At 42.5% G+C, this 20,807-nt stretch overlaps 1 protein-coding gene across 1 annotated transcript in view; it reads right to left on the bottom strand.

Moving 5' to 3' along the window:
- GTF2I (general transcription factor IIi) overlaps positions 1-20,807 on the bottom strand; it is a 78,358-nt gene that overhangs the window by 16,010 nt on the left and 41,541 nt on the right. The window contains exons 14-26 of the mRNA XM_054085402.1: positions 19,592-19,775; positions 17,315-17,373; positions 15,336-15,398; positions 14,073-14,174; positions 13,122-13,187; positions 11,325-11,508; positions 9,966-10,024; positions 4,570-4,641; positions 3,679-3,862; positions 3,070-3,128; positions 1,329-1,400; positions 645-828; positions 270-328 (exon numbers count right to left, since the gene is read on the bottom strand). Coding sequence (XP_053941377.1) covers positions 270-328; positions 645-828; positions 1,329-1,400; positions 3,070-3,128; positions 3,679-3,862; positions 4,570-4,641; positions 9,966-10,024; positions 11,325-11,508; positions 13,122-13,187; positions 14,073-14,174; positions 15,336-15,398; positions 17,315-17,373; positions 19,592-19,775 — 1,347 coding nt within the window. The remainder of the gene's footprint in view (positions 1-269; positions 329-644; positions 829-1,328; positions 1,401-3,069; positions 3,129-3,678; positions 3,863-4,569; positions 4,642-9,965; positions 10,025-11,324; positions 11,509-13,121; positions 13,188-14,072; positions 14,175-15,335; positions 15,399-17,314; positions 17,374-19,591; positions 19,776-20,807) is intronic.

The following is a 20,807-nucleotide window of genomic DNA, read 5'->3' as shown; positions in this document are numbered from 1 at the left end:
GGTTTAACCATTAATAGCAAAATAAAAGCCGTAGAAATTGGATAAATTCCACTTTCTATATAGTCTTAAATAGTCTTAAGTAAATAAAAGGCAGATACATTTATGTTTTGAGTAACTTTGACAAATAATAGCGGAACAGAGGTGACTATGCTAGATCATCTTAATGCCTATAATAAAAACACACCCGTATTTTTCAACGTCAGTCTGCTAAGGAAGCAGGAATTAAATATTTATTAATCGATGGCAGCAAATAATACTTAACTGCTTACCATTAGTGTTTATTTTACTAGCCAGTCCTGGAGGCAAGTATGAAGTGACAAGCTCAGGTCTAAAAGTTGAACAGAACACAATCCAATCAATTACACATGTGACAAAAATAATAAAGCAAAATGTTACAAATTTCTTGGAATTCAGTTGAGTTCAAATTTACAAAAGACGAGCACTCTATAACAAAATTCCGCTAAAGCATGGGTGACTCTCCATCTCCCATTAGTCATAAAAAGTCAGAAAATATAAAGCTACATATTCTGCTCTGTAATTTCATGGAAACAAAATTTAGGCAGCATTTAAAGCCTAAAGTTTCTGCAAAGAAAATCAAGTAACTTCAAAATCAGCAGTAAAAATAACTGGAATTACAAAAATACCTCTTGACAACAAACTTGATTTTGCCACTCTCACGGACAATTCTTTCAAGGCGTGGAATTCCAAACCAGGTAGGACTCCGGAAAGGGATTCCTTCTGGCAAGCCTTCGACGTACAAGAACTCAGGGTTTGATTCAAATACGGGATAGGGAACTTTCACTGCCTCTGAAAGCCCCAGAGCTTGGGCTGAAAAGAAAGAGTCAATGGTATTTTACACACCCAAATGGGTGGTATTGTCTCTCAAGTGACTTCAAGAAGCCTGGCTGACAGAAAAACTAATACTCAGAGATAATAAAAAATCCCAAGATAAATATTTAGAAAGATTTTCTATTATTTTCTGTAGCATAATTGCAAAGCGTGACTTTGTCCATCATGTTACGGGTACCAGCTAAGTCTGCACTGCCTAATATTTTCTCCTAAGAACTTTTTTCATTCAAAAGCTTTTTGTACACTTATTGTTGTCTCCATCACACAACTGGAAAAAATACGGCCTGGTATGTTACTATAAAGTCATTTATGTCAGATACAGGGAAGCGCCAGTAAAAACTAGGTGACAGGAGTCAGCATTCCCACCTCTCACTTAGCACATTTCTGATGTTTAAGTAGAGTAAGACATAAAACTCTTTTACAGACAAGTTTTATCACACAGTGGCATTACAAAAGAGCTCATTTAACATGTATCTTACCAAACTTTGTATTAAATATCTCTTCCACTTGCTTTCTTAGCTTTGTGATCCTAATGTTCCAATCTTCTTTGACTGGAAACCAGGAATGGATATATGTCAGAGCATTACTCAGTTTTAGATAAAGAGGTACACTCAAACACATTTTTTTGAACACAAGAACTTGTAAACTATCAATATAATCACATCTAAGTAGACAAGGGCACACAATGAATAATTATTATTAATGACAGCTTTAATGATACACCTAATTCCTTCTACATGATGGAAAATCTATTTCAATTACAAACTTCAAACTTTACCCCAACTGGGATAACTTGTTCTTTAAAGCCTTTAGACACAGGAAAGACTTATTTCAGTGGCTTTTACAAAGCTGAAATTAATTAATCATAATGCAGAAGAATAACACTCTTTAGAACAGAAGAGGAGGGTGTAAAGAGTGTTTTGCTAAACATTTTGATAAGCATTAAAAGTCATCTTCAGTCTTGTTCTCTATTATAAATAGAAGTCAATTATAGGACTGCTAGCCAGAGCAATTTGTAGCTGAGGTGGGGAAGCAAGCCAAGGACACTAGCAGCAATAAAAACCACTACTTTTCCAACACACAGTGTAATTCATTCACTTTCATCATAGCCCACAAATAACAACTGCCGCTGAGCTAATACATTCAGAGTTCTAGAAAGCATGCATGAAGGAAACTAGATGGAATTTTCATTTCCAAACAGTATTCTTGACTGAAAAACTACCTGACCTTCTTTATTTCTGGCTTCTCATCCCATCAAGGCAGGATGCATTCCTATTTTTTTGCAATCTGGCCTACTTATTTGATGTTTATACTTATGCACAGGTTGTAGTCTCTCTAGCAAAGGAATTAAACTAGTTTACTGATGTTCCTTAGCAGCAGAAAGTTGCATCTGCAGTAAGAGGATCCTCAGCCCTTGCCTGGCAAAATGGCTTTCACTGGGCTCTAAGCTCAGGAGAATATTTGCTGAGTTTATCTGTCTGACATCAAACCCTGCACCCAGGTAAGCTTTATGGGCATTGATAACACCAGACTCACCTACAAGTTAGAGAAAAATATAACAAGTACAAACCAGAAATGTCATTCTTAAGACTCAAGACACTGTGACGCTTAAGAATCACAGCCACTACTTGTGAGTTCCTTCAAAAAGAGGATTTTATTCACTGGTTTTTACTGCTGTCATTGGCACTGGCTGTTATCAGTTCCTTGTCAAATTGTCGATTATATTGTCAAATTTGACGATAATTGGGGTTTGGGCAACAAAACAAACGAATCATAAGCCAAATACAACTTATGCGATTACTAAATAGTCTGTCCTTTCGTTTCTGTAGAGCTCCACACAATTGCTTCCTGAAGCAGCAGTTTGTTTATCGAGTGAAATGTGTGTGTGGGGGGAAACTCTCACAAACCCCGGCTCTTCAAGAACTTGATGCTTACAAGAAGGCATTACAACTCCGAACAAAGCCCAACAAAGCCACCTGTGAAACGCTCAGGGGCTCCAAAGCTTTGATTCAGGCCAGGGCAGTAACTCTCACTCTCCGGCTGTGAAGGCAATCTATTCTGCTATTCAGTGACAGCAGGACCGCACTAGCCTAAAAGCCACCCATGTTGGTATGATGGATATGTTCTTTCCAGCCCTCAGGAACACTCAGCACAGAGGGGTCCAAACTTGTGTCCCCACCAATGCCTTCCATTCCCACCTGGAGACAGCACCAGTCTTACCTGGGGTGTTTGACTTGGTCTGAATAACTTCAGTTGAGGTGATAGTTAGCAGCTCCGGCCTGCAACCAGAAAGGAAATCATCTGCCCGTTCTTGACATCAATTAAATACTACGTATTCATGGAACAAGTTTAAAGTCTTGGGGTTTTCTGTTCCACATTTCACACTTGGGAAAATGCTATAAAGATATTTTGGAAGACTTGTCTGGATTGCAAATGCCCACTTTATAACACAGAATATTTAATCTACTTATTTGGTAACTAGAGACCGAATGCTTCCCGACTTAATGAAATGGCCTCAAGTTGCACGAGGGGAGGTTTAGATTAGATATTAGGAAAAATTCCTTCACTGAGAGCGTTCTCAGGCACTGGCAGAGGCTGCCCAGGGAGGTGGTGGAGTCTCCATCCCTGGAGAGGTTTAAAAGATGGGTAGATGAGGTGCTCAGTGACTTGGTTTAGTAGTGGACAGGTACGGTTGGACTCAAGGATCTCAAAGGTCTTTCCTGACCAACCAATTATATGATAAAGCAAGTGCTTGAACACACAAAGGGCATTTGTTTGGCCTCTTTCTTAAAGAAGAAAACATGTTTAGGCATTAAAATGAACACTTACCTTTTGATGACAAATTTTATTCTGTCTCCCACTTGAATTATTTTTTCCAGGCGAGGGATTCCGTACCAGGAGGGACTCCTGAAGGGGATGTTCTCTGGCAGCCCTTCAACATAGAGCTCTGCAGGATGGGCCTCAAATTTCTGGTATGGAACAGCTTTAGGCTCAGTGCTCCCCATGGCCTCGGCTGTTAGAATAAATTACATCCAGTAACTGTACAGTTGGCCACCAACTTTCATTTAAAGCTAGTTAAGCTACCACATCTTCAGGCAGCTGCAACCATGACCTTGGAACCTGTGACAACGCAGGACATCCAAACCCAGTAGACTCCAAGCCTCACCACCTCAAACCCATAACAATTTGCCACATGGGATCACATTGCTACTGGAACAGTCCCAACACTGGACTGAAGACTGCACGGTTCCTAACTGGGGCAAAGTACCGTGCTGTTATTCAGTTTTGAATCTATTATAGAGCACCACATAACATTTTATTTTAGCTCTTACGAAGTTGAAATTTTTTTTTTGTATTGGAGAGAACATAAAAATTCACCCAGAAATGTTCTAAGACTGATTTTAATGATATTATGATGGATATAAATAAGTAAATAGTTGGCTTTTTCACCATCAAAGGAAAAAAGTCTAAATAAGAAGGAACTGCAAGCAATTAGAAGAGCTGTACATAGAAGATTTATAAATTTCTTTTAACTACGAATTTACTTTGCTGTATAAGCAGTAGGGTAACACCTTTTCCACTCAACTACCAGGATTTTAAATCTCTGACAAAACTGATCAAATGTCTCATTCTTGCAGACATTCAAAGAAAATAATGAAAGCAGCCTTTGAGAAACACAAAGCCAAGGGAAAAAAAAGAAGATACTAACACTGTACTCACCAAACTTTTTACAGAAGAGCTGATCTACCATCTTTCTTAGTTTGGCGATTCTGGCATACCACTCCTCCTTCACTGTATTTGAGTGACATAGAACACAGACAACATCCCCTAATTATTTAGGTTATATTTTCAGTCATTTCAGTTTATAGCAGGTGTAACTATCCTGCATTTTGAGGTCACACAGAAAATAATACAAGGAAGAAGTATGGATTCAACTCGGCACTAGGAAAACCGATTATAAAAAATGACAGAACATCAAGACTGTACAAAGCCATCGAATCAGTAACACCTTGTTTGGTACAAAACACACTGTATATTGGCATGAAGAACTACAGTGCTTTCATAAGAAGGATCTGGAATTGTTGGAATGGGTCCAGAGGAGGTCATGATGATCAGAGGGCTGGAGCACATCCCACACAACAACAGGCTGAGAGTTGGGGTTGTTCATCCTGGAGAAAGAAGGCTCTGAGGAGATCTTACAGTGAATTTCCAGTAGCTGAAAGGGGCTACAGAAAGCTGGAGGGGGACTGTTCATAAAGGCTTGGAGTGATAGGACGAGGGGTTAATGGGTATAAACTGGAGAGGGGCAGATTTAGACTAGACATAAGGAGGAAATTCTTCACTATGAGACCGGGGAGGAAGTGGAACAGGTTGTCCAGGGAAGTTGTGGTTGCCCCACAACTGGAGGTGTTCCAGGCCAGGTTGGATGGGCCTCGGGCAGCCTGAGCCAGTGGGAGGTGTCCCTGCCCATGGCAGGGCGTTGGAACCAAATGGGCTTTGAGGTCCCTTCCAACTGAAACCATTCTATGATTCTATGATTCATTATCTGCCTCCAATACGTAGTTCCCATCTGGAGATGGGATTATTTTTTTGCTAGTTTCATTATCTAAAAAAATATCTTGATATTCAGTGCAAGCGTATGGGATGAAAACCTGCTTTCAAGGAATTCTCACTAAGCACTAACAACCACAAAGCGCCCTTTTACAATGGGTGCACACAGCAGTTTGCTCCTTGCTGTACAGTCATGTTGAACTTCCAGCACCCATTTCAAGTCTAGGCCAACTCTCCATGGGACACCTCTCCATGGCTGACTTTCCACAGGGACAACTCTACACAGAGAGCCTCAAGTGCTTGGCAGTGAGCAGTTCAGCAGATGTTCTTGGTCCTCCGTCTCGAGCTTGGCAAAGCCCTTGAATGACAGTGGGGACCCAGCGCAGGGCTGCATGGAGCCCAGGCACCTGGCAGCAAGTTGTCTCTCACAGGTGGAAGTGGGGGGACTAACAGCAAGCTCATCCCTGACATGTCATATTACATTAGAGGGAGAAGGTGGTGCGCAGGCAGGGGGTGGGAGAGAAGCAGCGGGGGTGCAGTTTTGAGTGCGGGGCGAATCCAGCCACCCGAGGAAGTCTGGCACTTTATCAGCCTCAAGTTGGGGATCTTTCCTCTTTTTTTTTTGTGGTGGTGGTGGTGTTTTTTTAAATTGAGGGATTTAGAGGCACGACACCCCACCCACCACTTCAGTATCCTACTTGGTGTTGGGCAACTGGGAAGGCTGGGAACTACCACTCTCCACCACGGCAGTGCTCCTTCCTCATCTGCACAACATACACAGCACCAGAGCAGCTGCAGGGGCTCGATGAGCAGTGGGAGGCAGTGGGCATCCGCCTGCTTCCCCAGCAGATCTCTCCTGTAGTTCTCACCACCCTCGCTGCATCCTGCCTGTGTTTGTCAGCAGTTAAGTTTTGTATTGCACGTTTGATGTAGTTGCCTTTATCTTGCAGTTAATTTAAATGTTAAAATGTTTAAAAAAATGCACCAGTAAAACATCAAAAAGCCATTTTATTGAACTATCTGAAAATTGAAACATCAAAACACATTATGTTACACTAGAGGGGTTGGAACTAGATGATCTTTAAGGTCACTTCCAGCCCTAACTATTCTACGATTATGATTCTATAACTGTAAGCAATGGCATGCAAATATTCTAGGGGGCTTCTAGTGCCATAATCAGACACAAGCTTCGAAAGACGCTCTTCTGCTTTGTGGCATTTCTTCCCATTGACTGGAGGAGTGTGGCCTGGAATGAGCTGTTTGTAATAGGCATCTCTGCCCTTCTGCACCTCTGGGAGGCCGTCAATGAACTTCCAGATGGTTGGGTGGCCCATTCCCAGCTCGGGGCGGAAGCAGCAATGAGCAGCTTTGGAATGGTTGTTAGTGCAGTCCTCAGTGCTGCATGTTCTGTCGAACAGATTCCACATGTCTGGTGGAAACAGAGGAACTTGTCTACCACGTCCTCTCCCATCTGGATGCCTGATGTAGCTGTCTTCAAACCAGCTGATAAGATGAAGCTCTTTGGGCAGATATTCCTCCGGAGTAGCAACATATTCCTCCAAGTCCAGAAGAGACACAAATGCTCAGGCAACAACCATTTTGGCCTAAGGGCAAACTCCATGTTCGTTTCTAATTCTTGAATGGCATTTATTGATGCCAAATGTCTCCTCATATTCTGAACCAGGTGGAAACAGCACCCTTTTAGAGCTGCTTCTGGGAAGCATCCCTTTATGCCATTCACAACAGCCATTTCGTCATCGCAGTGAATGGACTATGGCTGTGTGTTACGTACCAGCATCTTAATAAAATCAAACGACCGCTTGTATGTGGCATGCTTTTTGTCTGGCAGAAGGGCGTACAGCACCGGATGCACGTCCTTGTACTTCTCTGCCAGGATCACATAGCTCTGGGCGAAGAGTTTGCCGTCCATGTACCAGGTGTCGGATATCTGCAGAATTTGCAGCCAACTTGTTTTGCCAAACAGAAGAATCCTTCCGAATTCCTCTCCGATATCATGGCTCCCACACATCTGGTCTTGGTGAATAGGTCTTGTATTCCTTGAGTATTACAAGGTCAGCCAAGTTCACTTGGTCCAAAAGTGCTGCGTTTAATTGATTTCACCTTCACCACACTGTTCTCTGCAAAGCTTCTGTTCGTGGAATTAGAGCGTGAACCGCTGAGCTCAAGTTGGACAGGCACGAATGAATAACTTCAGTTGTACTCTCCACCGTTTCTTCAGCACATCGCTCTATCCCTGTCATAAACCTTGCCACTTCAACATTTGCTGACAAAGGACAGAGGGAATGTTGATTGATCTTCATCACCTCTCTGTTCCTGGTGTGAACTCTGGCCTTACATCATCCAATCTTTTCACAACACCAAAATCTAACAGAACCACCACCTTCGTTGACTCTATCGAATACATAAAGGTATCCATCGCAAGTGAACTTTTCCCTTCCTCTCTGGCTTCGAACTGTCACATCCATCTCACAAGGAGCAGCCAAGCAGTATGGCTTTTGCAAGGAAACTGCATATATATAAGTGAGTTAAAGTGTAAGAAATAATGAGTAAAGTTAATGTGCAAATAATATAATGATATAGATATAATACATATAATGTAAACACTTTAAACATAATACAATAATATAAAACAATGTGACCGTGTATTCGAAATCCCGTGTTATACTATTCAGAAATTGTGCTACATTGATTCTGCCTCTAGAACGGCCGGCTGCCACGCTCTGGGTTCAATCAGCACGTACGAGCAACAGCTTCTGCTCCATAATGGCACCAAACCTGGCTGGGCCATCTTCAGAGGGACCTGCGCACCTCCAGCCACATCCTGAGCCACATTAGCACTGCCTGACTGGTTTGTCTTAGAGCCAATATGGGTCTTCTCAGCTTTAGGGCTGAGGTCACTTCATAAAACCTTCCTGACCAGCCTATATCCCATGGGAATGCAAATACTAATCAGCTTTCTTCTGCCAGTCAAAATACAACTTCTGCACTCATCCCACACCTCTCCTGCTGGGGACACAAGCTATGGAGAGAGCAGGACTTTGGACAGCTGTGCTCCCTTTGACGTTATCAACACCTTTCACAGACATTCTCTTCTCTCAGAAACAACTCAGAGGCCTCATGTGAACATACCATCATTATGAATTAGAGAAGACAAGCAGCATAAAGTAACTGTAACACTGTGCCACCAAAATGGGTTTCCACTAGTATGTAATGTACCTGCTTTTTCTTCATAATCAGTATAACCATATTAAATACAAAAGAAAAACCTGCAGAGAAAGGACTAATTTAAAAAGCCATTTAAGAGTACAGTTACGTTTAAGGCTCAGTCGTTAGCCTACCTACTATTTTGTAGTCAAATTCAGTGCTTGAAGAAACAGCAGGTTATTAATGCTCAAGACGCTAGATTAATTTATACTGCACAAAAAGTTCAATTCCTACACACACGTTAAAGTGACATCCTTATGACAGAATTTCTTTGCTTAATTTAGATCCTTAAAGTTAACTTCAAGTACAGTCTTTGATATACTTTTTACAACAGAAGACCACAAGTATAGAATAAAACATATCAGTGTTGCAGCAGTGCAGATCCTACCATTCATTATACCTTCTGTCCCCATGTGAAGTAAGAATTTCTCTGGTATTAATAAAAAATGACAATTCAGCCAGGCTGAGCGCACCAGTTAGCATTTTGGAGTTGGGAGCAATTTGTTTGCCACCATTGGCTCAGGTGTACCAGCTTTCAACACTAAGCTTAATTAGACAGCCAAAAAAACCAGTCTGAAGCCCAAGAGAGTAGCATACAACCACAGAGTAAAATAAGTCCAGGAAAATAATTTACCAAGCAGTGCCCGTGCAAATGCATCACTCCTTAAAAACTTGGGTTCTTTCCATACTAAACTTATTTTCGCCCAACTTGTGGGGAAATGATTTCATGGGTGGAATTGTAATGAGAAATTATTCTTGTAGTATTGTTTTCACACGGCCATTTTTGTTCCCGTTGGATACATGCTCAGTGGAGATAAGACATGTAAGAGCAAGCATCCTCTGAAAAGTATTCCTGATGGTGAAAGCTGTTAGAACGCATTGCCTTTGCACAGTCAGTGAAAAAGTCCTGTAACCCGACCACGCCAGACGCTACAATAACAAATGTCACTGTAATCAGAATGTTCATTACTGCATTTTGGTATAATTTAATTTTGGCAAATACCATACATAATCAATTATGCCATAATACAGACAGATCCTTCCCCAGTAAACTCCATCAACTATGGATACCACCACGTTTTCCCCGTATCTTAGGACTAACACATAACTCACTGGTTTTCTTTCGGGCCAGCTGAATCAAATCAGCTGATAATGAATATTAGAAACACTAGCTTGGATAACTGGTGGAAAATTGCTGTCACTTCATAGCTAAAGAGGACTCCAAACAAGAGGAAACATTTGCAATGTGTTATCAGTAAAAGCTAATGGCAGCCACCATCAAGACTGACTAACAAGAAATCATACTGTACTTGTACAACGCGCACGTCTGAAGCCCTTACCTCCTGCATCCGGTTTGTCCAATGATACATCTTCTCGTGTCAAGTTCAAAAGCTCATGCCTGAAAGATTTAAGATACATATATCAACAGTGCCTTCATAATCCAAAAGTTACAGACTCCATCGGAAATACAAGCATGATTTTAAGCAAGCCAAAAGGTACATCTACACCTCTGCATTTTTGCCGGTTATCTGCAGGCATTAAGATGAGAGAAACTGAAGAGATGCCTTTTACATTGGAGAAACTAGCAGCTGCGCTAAAGGCGGCCCTCACAGAGGCACGGGCTGTCACTGCCACCAACTCTGTGCCTCACCACTGCAGTCAGAAGAACCCTACCCACTCAGAAAACTCTGGGATTAGGCCCTGTGCCACTGAACAATAGTAAAACAGCTGCTGTTACTCCTAGAAGCTTCATTTAAACCATCAATGCCCATTTGTGGTGTGAAACATCACATCTGGCTGAAGGGGAGTACCAAACACAAAAGGTAAATATCCACCCACTACCAAAGCTGCAATCGGTTTGCCACAGCCGTACCCACAGCACTGGATCTCAAAGTGCTCTGCAGCCCCGTGATCCAGCACTCGGCAGCTACAGACACCGTCATCTCTCCCTGCATATCCTGAATTCAGGCTCAGGCCACGCTCCCTTCCCATACCAGCTGCCTTTGTAGCAAGCAGTACCCAGGTGCTTCTAGGAAAGACACCACGGCAAGAAAGGAGAAAAACAGACAAAAGGAGCCCAGAACATCTCGCGAGTCTCATTCCTCCCTTTAAAGTCAGACGATACCTGCCCTGATAGCTATGGCAGCAACTGGGCCCTCAAGCAGTTCCTATGTACTGCTAAGGTCTCCCTTCATGTGCATTCTCTGATCTACCTCCAGACACATCAAGGACAGCATCCATCTAAATCACAGGAACTAACAGCTGGTTTGGCCTCAGGCCTGCCCTGGCAGATGCCACGTATACCTGTGACCATAGACACCCCGAGACAGCATCGTAGCAAGAAAAGAATTAAAGCACAAGATGAAATTTAGGCTCAGACAGCATAAAATATCCCCAACTCTACGGCACTCAACACGTACTGCAGCTGGGGAGATTAAAACAGTACAAAGAGATCTGTCCACGACACGTTGTCCATAATATTAACGACATCTGTCCCCATCTCACCCACCACTGTACTGCTCTGGTGACCTGACAAGCTGAAGTTATCACAGTGAACATCCACTGAAAATCAGTCATCAGTACTGTAAAAGACCACATGGGCAGAAATCAGTTTGGAAGTTCTTGAAGATAAAAGGAAGCAGAGCAGAGCCAGTAGAAAAAAATGACTATTTTAGGGACAAAAGTACAAAAGTCCTTACTTTTTAATCACAAATCGAATTCGCTCCTTTGCTAGAAGTATCCTCTCAAGACGGGGAATTCCGTATGTCGATGGCCGCCTGAAGGGAATTCCTTCTGGCAATCCTTCCACATAGAAATCTTCCACATGTGACTGGAAGAGTGGGTATGGAATAGACACTGGACCTTGTGCTTTTATAGCTTGAGCTTTAAGAAAAAAGGAGAATAACAATATTAGATTAGCCTGTAGCTCTACTCAACTTTTCTGTTAGGTATCACTCCAAAAAACATTACAATTAGCAGACAATAACCCCCTCAGCACTTCTAAACACACATTCACATAAGTGGTGGTTTGTTTTTTCCTTATAGCATAATCACTTTAATTCACAGTAAAAAGGCTGCAGACCTGCATACATGTGCAGATTGTTCTCTCTTTACACTGTAAACATTTCATAACAGACACTGCACCTGTTACAGTGAAGTTTCACAGTGTTTTGGGTTTGTTTACTAGTACATTTTGAAAGATAAAATTAGCTAGACTTAATTATAAACCAAACATGATTTAGTTCATTAGCTCTGATTATTATTATTTGTTACTACTACTGCGTTACAAAAGTCATCAATGCCCTGGAGGAGGGGCGCACATCCATTCTTTAGAGTGAACTCCCAAAGCTACCAGGTATTTTAAAAATCCAGGGAATCACTTATGAAATAGACTCATAGAATGGTTTGGGTTGGAAGGGAACTTTGAGCCCATCCAGTTCCCACCCCTGCCATGGGCAGGGATATCTCCCACTGCTTCAGGGGCTCCAAGCCCCATCCAACCTGGCCTGGAACCCCTCCAGGGATGGGGCAGCCACCACTGCTCTGGGCAACCTGGGCCAGGGCCTCCCCACCCTCACAGCAAAACATTTCTCCCTAAGATCTCATCTCAATCTCCCCTCTTGCAGCTCAAAACCGTTCACCTCATCCTATCACTGCACTGCCTGATCCAGAGCCCCTCCCCAGCTTTCTTGGAGCCCCTTTCAGTCCTGGAAGCTGCTCTAAGGTCTCCCCACAGCCTTCTCTTCTCCAGGTTAAAATATTCAAACTCTAAATGAAAATAACAAATGCAAACAATACACTTCTAACACCACTGAACGAAAGCACGGCCCTACAAATGAAACCCTTGAAACAAACGGACAGCAAATAGGAGATCCACCCACAAATGGAAAATTCTAACCACTCGGAAGCAGAACAGGGAAGCTTTGAAAATACTGTACGCATCTGAGAAATACATTCTGATAAGAACTCAATATCAAAATGTTAGAAAACGGCAAGAGGAACTGTGTTTCAACGAGGTTTGGTTGAAAGTGCCAAACAGAAGATGGCCAAAACTGGACACAAATAGATAGGTATAATTGTTGCTTCACTGTAAATCAATCATTATCAGAAAAGAACAATCAATCAGTGGTAACTTCTCCTTACAACTACTTATTTCACTCAAGGACTCAGAATTCTAAGTCCAGGAAACAAGCCAGCTCTCTCAGATGTGGGTGCCTGGACATGAGCACACGGAGCTCCACGAAACTGAGCACAACTGAAAAATGAAGTCAGGTTTCGCACTGTGGGGCCAAACACAGGCACCCAATTTTGAAATTATTCTGCTCACCAGAAAAGCTACTTTCCCCACTTTTAAGTCTTCTGGTACCATTTAACCCTTTGGTGCTGTCAGTACTGGTGTACTCCTGAGCCCACAGCAAGCTGCACGCCGACGAGCAGTGCCTTGCGGTATGTCAAAGGACTAGAGGTGATCGTTTGGAAAGGAGTGCAACACATACCGTATTTTTTTTCAAACAGCTCCTCAACTTGCTGTCTCAAGTCTGTGATTCGCGCATTCCATTTGTCTGCAAAGAAAAGGAAAACAAGTCATACTACAAACAGAACTGAGATTCTCTTGTCAAATCAAATTTCCAAGAACCTTATAGGAGTACACACATTCATGAGATATCTGCCCGGAAAGAAAACCAAAACAAGACAGAAAGGAGAAGTTTGGGGTTGCAGCAAGTCACAGGGGAAGTATCTTAAACCAGATGAACTACAGCGTGTGGATGCATTTCTGCGGTTAGAAATCTACATTAGGTATCATGAAAGAATCACAGAATAGTGGGTGTTGGAAGGGATCTCTGGAGTTCATACAGTCCAACCCCCATGCTAAAGCAGCGTTCCCTCCAGCAGGCTAAGCAGGATTGTGTCCAGGGAGGTTCTGAATATGTCCAATAAAGGGGTCTCCACAATCTCTCTCGACAGCTTCTTCCAGTGATCACCACCAAAAAGACGCACTTTGCGTGTCCATGGGGATCAGGCCATGCTACTCAGCCTAAGTCAATTGGTTCCATTCCAAAACGTGGCTCCCTCCAGCACATCTCCACTCTTCACAGCGCACACCTAGAAAGCCCAGCTAGACAGGCTCCTGACTCCAGTTTCTACAACCCACTACACCTGCAAACTCACTCTTTTTTTGTCCAAGAAATCAGCTGACAAAATCCTAGACTTAAGCTTTCCTTTATTAAATTACCTGCAGTGTCTGTCTCGATGGTCACTTTCAATAATGAGAAACAACAGAGGTAGCCCACGATGATGACTGTACTGCTGCAATACAGCTACAAGGAGCCCTGGGCTCTGAAATGAACACTCGCACTGGCGCATCTCGCTCCTACAGTGTGAAATTGTCTAATGTCATTTGATAAGACAACCCAGAGAGACAAAACGAGCTTCAATTTTTATCTCACCAAAATTGAACTCTCTCACTTTTCTTCTCCCAGTACCGGCAGCTTCATTGGCTGAATCGGTGCTCTTCGATCTTTTGTTAGGGGGTGGGTAGTCGTCATCATCTTAAAGAAACATATAAATATCACCATTTTAATGCCCAGAGAACTCACGTGCAGTGGTGGAAACGCTTTGAATGTCAAACCTCTAATGCTAGTATTGAAGGGTGCTTTATCATGACATGATTGTGACATGTCATTACAGCATGGCCCATCTGGCTTGGAGGTGTCACCCAGGGTCACTCAGTCTACACCCTGCAGCAAAACTACTTCCAGAAAGAAAAAAAGACGTGTCATCATCATAGGAAACTCCCTTCTGGGTGGAAAAGAAGGGCCAATATGCAGAACAGACTCACTCCTTAGGGAAGTCTGCTGCCTCTCAGGGAACTGCTTAATATGTAAAGAGAAAACTTCCTAAGCCGGTACTGCCTTCAGATTACTATCCATTATTGATTTTTCAGGTTGGCAGTGATGAAGTTGGAACAAGAAAACAGAGGGCAATCAAGAGAGATTTCAGGGCCTTTAGGGATGATTGGTTAAGGGATCGGGAGCACAAATAGTGTTCCCCATTCCTCCCATTGCAGGAAATGATGAGGGAGGAAATAAGAAGAGCCGGCAGATCAATACCTGGCTCTGAGCACAATTTCAGCAGCACCACCAGCAGAACTTTAGGTTTTTTGATCATGGCTTGGTCTACAAGACACCAGGCCTGCTGGCAACAGACAGGCTATATCTGTTGCAAAGAGGTCAGGAAAACAACAACGGCACTGGTTAGTGGGTGTTACCCTACTTTAATGAGAAAAGGAAGTGTCGGTATAGAGGCTTTTAGCTCATATTTATCACTGTTAAGAGAAATAAACTGAAGTTTCACTTATATCACCTCTAAGACTTCATTTCTGTTACGGTACAATTCTTCCCAAAACATCTTGTTAACGAGAGATCTTGCATAACTACAGTGTGCTTATAAAACAATGTATACTTCAGAATGAATGCTCGAAAACCTTGCTAAAATCTAAATTAATGGCTGGTAAATAAAAAATATTCTTCATTACCAATGCTTGAAAAATAGGTGAAAGATGCAAACCTTTCATGCACCGTTTCAAAATCAGCCCAGTCAGTCCAATATGCTCTTTCCTATTCATTCAGTGCAAAGTAATGCAGTCATGTAAAACAGTTTTTGGATACAGAAATGCCCGATGGACCAAAAGCAAAGAATGGAGAACTAACTTTCGATGGTGACTTCGACCTCAGGATCCTCACTTGTTTCTGAAGGGGCATGCTGGGAGGAATCTGAAGGGGGAAAACAGGACTGATGGACACAGAACAGATTTTTAACCAATCCCTCTGTGATCTTATATTTAAACCAACACTTTCCAAAGAAGCCTCACGCTCACGGAAAAGCTCTGTGTTCACAGCATACAACAAAAACAGCAGCAAAGACATTTTACCATCAGCTTTTCAGCAGTTCTAGACAAGGGTAAGGAGGTGGGGATTATACTTGCTAAATTGCATGTGCAGCAGAGCAGAGTTGGTGTTAAAGACAGTAGGAAATTCCTTATTCTTGGCTTAATAGGATTATATACAATGATAAACATTTTTCCTTGTTATCAAGGATTACTGAAAATATAAACAAAGGCTGTGTGCCCCCACAGTTAATACACTTCTTTACCATTTATTATATAGAGTCACACTTGTTGCTCTATAATGATTTCCATAACAGGCTGCAAGGCCAACAGTAAAATGAGAGGGAAATTCATAACCACAATGCTTTCAATACTCCATGGGAGAAAGAGCAATTTGCATTTAACAGCAACAAAGTTTAAAATTGAAGCTATTTATATTGGAAACTATTTCAAAACTAAGTAGCAGTCTATGAAGGAATATATGTTAATTATTCTGGCAGAGTAATGCTATACCTGTGCATTCTTCTGAAGTCCTATTAAAGCAACTGGCTTAAACACTACAGCAAGGGGGTTTTTCACAAAGTATTATCATCACCAGGTATTTTTTTGATCTTGGGTAAATACACACAGCTCCTAAGCAGCAGGCACCTTCACCGTTCTAAACGCTGTCACTCACTAGCACCGTTTCCTAAACGTGATTTCATTCAGTTAAAATCCATTTTTATGATGTACATAATCTTCATGATTGCTCAATTTCAATCATGCCATGCTCCCCACTCACCCCACTCCCCAAGACCCCAGACACCTTCACCAGCTACAGCCAATCTGAGGGATTCCAGCCACATCAATTTTGCCAGTTCTAGTTCCACCGTCTTTGTCAACGTTACTGGAGTAAAACTGAAACCCCACAGTGACCTACACCAAATGCTACATTTGCACATCCCTCGCATGTTTTTCTTCACAGAAAAAAACCCAACATTTCTGCAAATCTTCAGCACCCCAGGCTGCAACTTTCAAAGAAACTCTTGAAAGAATTTTAAATGCCTAGTGTATGTATTTCTTTGAAGGATATACACCAAAGACTTCATAAAATCCAGACATTTTCATTGATTTTTCTTTCATACTCATTTTTGTGAGGATCAGCAATAAATAATTTTATTTTACAGAATCCAGACAACACTGTCCATGCTGTATGCCTATTTAAACAATAAATTAAATTGAAGTTAGATTGGTACCTGTAATTTTTATGACTGCCTATAGGTCTTTTCATATATGCTAACCTCCAGAAACAACAAGTTTAGTCTACTTAGCAAAACAAGGTTGCAACTTGCAGCACCTCGCTTACAGAAACTTGTACAGGAGAAGAGAACAGAGAAAAAGGGTGTGGAACAAAACCATGTGCTGAGACAAAGGGTCATGCTCAGCATATGTCGCTATAAAATTCCACACAGTCACCACCAAAGCGAAGTCAGAGTCTTGGTCATTATGCCATGATACAGACAGTTCCTTTCCCAGTAAACTCCATCAACTATGGATACCACCACGTTTTCTCTGTATCTAAAGACTAACACATAGCTCATTGGTTTTCTTTCGGGCCAGCTGAATCAAATCAGCTGATAATGAATATTAGAAACACTAGCTTGGATAACTGGTGGAAAATTGCTGTCACTTCATAGCTAAAGAGAACTCCAAACAAGAGGAATCATTTGCAATGTAGTATTAGTAAAAGCTAATGGCAGCCACCATCAAGACTAACAGGAAATCATACTGTACTTGTACAACTCACAAGTCTGAAGCCCTTACCTCCTGCATCCAGATTGTCCAATGGTACATCTTCTCGTTTCAAGTTCAAAAGCTCATGCCTGAAAGATTTAAGATACATATATCAACAGTGCTTTCAAAATCCAAAAGTTACAGTCTCTATTGCAAATACAAGTTACTAGTGAAAGATCAGAATAAAAAAAATAACAGGGGACATCAACATGAAATTCCAATTAACACTAAAGTATTATGAGAACCTGTTTGAACTCAACTGACAAAAATATTTCTCATGCCTGGTACCCATACCCACTTCAGTCATTTCACGGTAACACCCAGATTACATTAAAACTGTCTCTGAGCTCTAAGATGCACTTCATCAGAAACAAAGATCCAAATCAAAATATTAACCTTTAAAAATTAAAATCTCAAAGCAGACATTTCTGTTTCCCAAATACATCTAGTTCTACCTATATTAGACCACCGAAAAAGTTGAAAATTCTGACAGTCCTCACAGCGCTGGCTTGCGGTTTGAGCCACCCTGGTTACCACACATTACTAAATCGAAGAACAGCATAAACTAAGTACTGTTAACAACTAGGACGAGTCTGGCAACAGCAGGTGCCAGCATTGCATAAATATTAAAATTTACGCATAGTGTCTCATTTTAAGCAAGCCAAAAGGTACATCTACACTTCTGCATTTCTTCTGGTTACCTGCAGGCGTTAAGATGACAGAAACTGAAGAGATACCTTTTACATTGGAGAAATTAGCAGCTGCGCTAAAGGCGGCCCTCACAGAGGCACGGGCTGTCACTGCCACCAACTCTGTGCCTCACCACTGCAGTCAGAAGAACCCTACCCACTCGGAAAACTCTGGGATTAGGCCCTGTGCCACTGAACAATAGTAAAACACCTATTGTTACTCCTAGAAGCTTCATTTAAACCCCATCTACAGGAAGGGTTGCAGGGAGGATCCAGGGAACTCCAGGCCTGTCAGTCTGACCTCAGTGCCGGGAAAGTCATGGAACAGCTGATCTTGAGTGCTATCATGAAGCACATGCAAGAGAACCAGGTGATCAGGCCCAGCCAACATGGGTTTACAAAGGTGGCCTCTTCTCCCAAGTGACAGAGGACAGGACAAGGGGGAATGGCCTTAAGCTCCGCCAGGGGAGGTTCAGGCTGGACATCAGAAAAAAATTCTTCACGGAAAGAGTCATCAGGCACTGGCAGAGGCTGCCCAGGGAGGGGGTCGACTCGCCTTCCCTGGAGGTGTTGAAGTAATGGGTGGATGAAGTGCTTAGGGATATGGTTTAAGGGAGTGTTAGGAATGGTTGGACTCGATAATCCAGTGGGTCCTTTCCAAGCTGGTGATTCCATGATTCTACGAAATACCCATTTGTGGTGTGAAACATTCACATCTGGCTGAAGGGGAGTACCAAACACAAGAGGTAAATATCCACCCACTACCAAAGCTGCAATCAGTTTGCCACAGCCGTACCCACAGCACTGGATCTCAAACTGATCGCAGCCCTGCGATCCAGCTCTCGGCAGCCACAGACACCGTCATCTCTCCCTGCACACCTTGAATTCAGGCTCAGGCCACGCTCCCTTCCCATACCAGCTGCCTTTGTAGCAAGCAGTACCCAGGTGCTTCTAGGAAAGACACCACGGCAAGAAAGGAGAAAAACAGACAAAAGGAGCCCAGAACATCTCGCGAGTCTCATTCCTCCCTTTAAAGTCAGACGATACCTGCCCTGATAGCTATGGCAGGCAACTGGGCCCTCAAGCAGTTCCTATGTACTGCTAAGGTCTCCCTTCATGTGCATTCTCTGATCTACCTCCAGACACACCAAGGACAGCATCCATCTAAATCACAGGAACTAACAGCTGGTTTGGCCTCAGGCCTGCCCTGGCAGATGCCATGTATACCTGTGACCACAGACACCCCGAGACAGCATCGTAGCAAGAAAGGAATTAAAGCACAAGATGAAATTTAGGCCAGGATCCTCAGACAGCATAAAATATCCCCAACTCTACAGCACTCAACACGTACTGCAGCTGCGGAGATTAGAACAGTACAAAGAGATCTGTCCACGACACGTTGTCCATAATATTAACAACATCTGTCCCCATCTCTCTGCTCTGGTGACCTGACAAGCTGAAGTTATCACAGTGAACATCCACTAAAAATCAGTCATCAGTACTGTAAAAGACCACATGGGCAGAAATCAGTTTGGAAGTTCTTGAAGATAAAAGGAAGCAGAGTGGAGCCAGTAGAAAAAAATGACTATTTTAGGGACAAAAGTACAAAATTCCTTACTTTTTAATCACAAATCGAATCCGCTCCTTTGCTAGAAGTATCCTCTCAAGACGGGGAATTCCATATGTTGATGGCCGCCTGAAGGGAATTCCTTCTGGCAATCCTTCCACATAGAAATCTTCCACATGTGACTGGAAGAGTGAGTATGGAATAGACACTGGACCTTGTGCTTTTATCGCTTGAGCTTTAAGAAAAAAGGAGAATAACAATATTAGATTAGCTTGTAGCTCTACTCAAACTTTCTGTTAGGTATCACTCCAAAAAACATTACAATTAGCAGACAATAACCCCCTCAGCACTTCTAAACACACACACATTCACATAAGTGGTGGTTTGTTTTTCCTTATAGCATAATCACTTTAATTCACAGTAAAAAGGCTGCAGACCTGCATACATGTGCAGATTGTTCTCTCTTTACACTGTAAACATTTCATAACAGACACTGCACCTGTTACGGTGAAGTTTCACAGTGTTTTGGGTTTGTTTACTAGTACATTTTGAAAGACAAAATTAGCTAGACTTAATTATAAACCAAACATGATTTAGTTCATTAGCTCTGATTATTATTATTTGTTACTACTACTGCGTTACAAAAGTCATCAATGCCCTGGAGGAGGGGCGCACATCCACTCTTTAGAGTGAACTCCCAAAACTACCAGGTATTTTAAAAATCCAGGGAATCACTTATGAAATAGACTCATAGAATGGTTTGGGTTGGAAGGGACCTCAAAGCCCATCCAGTTCCCACCCCTGCCATGGGCAGGGATATCTCCCACTGCTTCAGGGGCTCCAAGCCCCATCCTACCTAGCCTGGAACCCCTCCAGGGATGGGGCAGCCACCACTGCTCTGGGCAACCTGGGCCAGGGCCTCCCCACCCGCACAGCAAAACATTTCTTCCCAAGATCTCATCTCAATCTCCCCTCTTGCAGCTCAAAACCGTTCATCTCATCCTAGCGCTGCACTGCCTGATCCAGAGCCCCTCCCCAGCTTTCTTGGAGCCCCTTTCAGTCCTGGAAGCTGCTCTAAGGTCTCCCCACAGCCTTCTCTTCTCCAGGTTACAATATTCAAACTCTAAATGAAAATAACAAATGCAAACAATACACTTCTAACACCACTGAACGAAAGCACGGCCCTGCAAATGAAACCTTTGAAGCAAATGGACAGCAAATAGGAGATTCACCCACAATGGAAAATTCTAACCACTCAGAAGCAGAA

Source organism: Cuculus canorus, chromosome 20 (genome assembly GCF_017976375.1).
Source record: "Cuculus canorus isolate bCucCan1 chromosome 20, bCucCan1.pri, whole genome shotgun sequence".
In the NCBI taxonomy this organism is placed as follows: Eukaryota; Metazoa; Chordata; class Aves; order Cuculiformes; family Cuculidae; genus Cuculus; species Cuculus canorus.
Note: the sequence above shows the minus strand (reverse complement) of the source record. Positions and strands in the feature narration are given on the sequence as shown.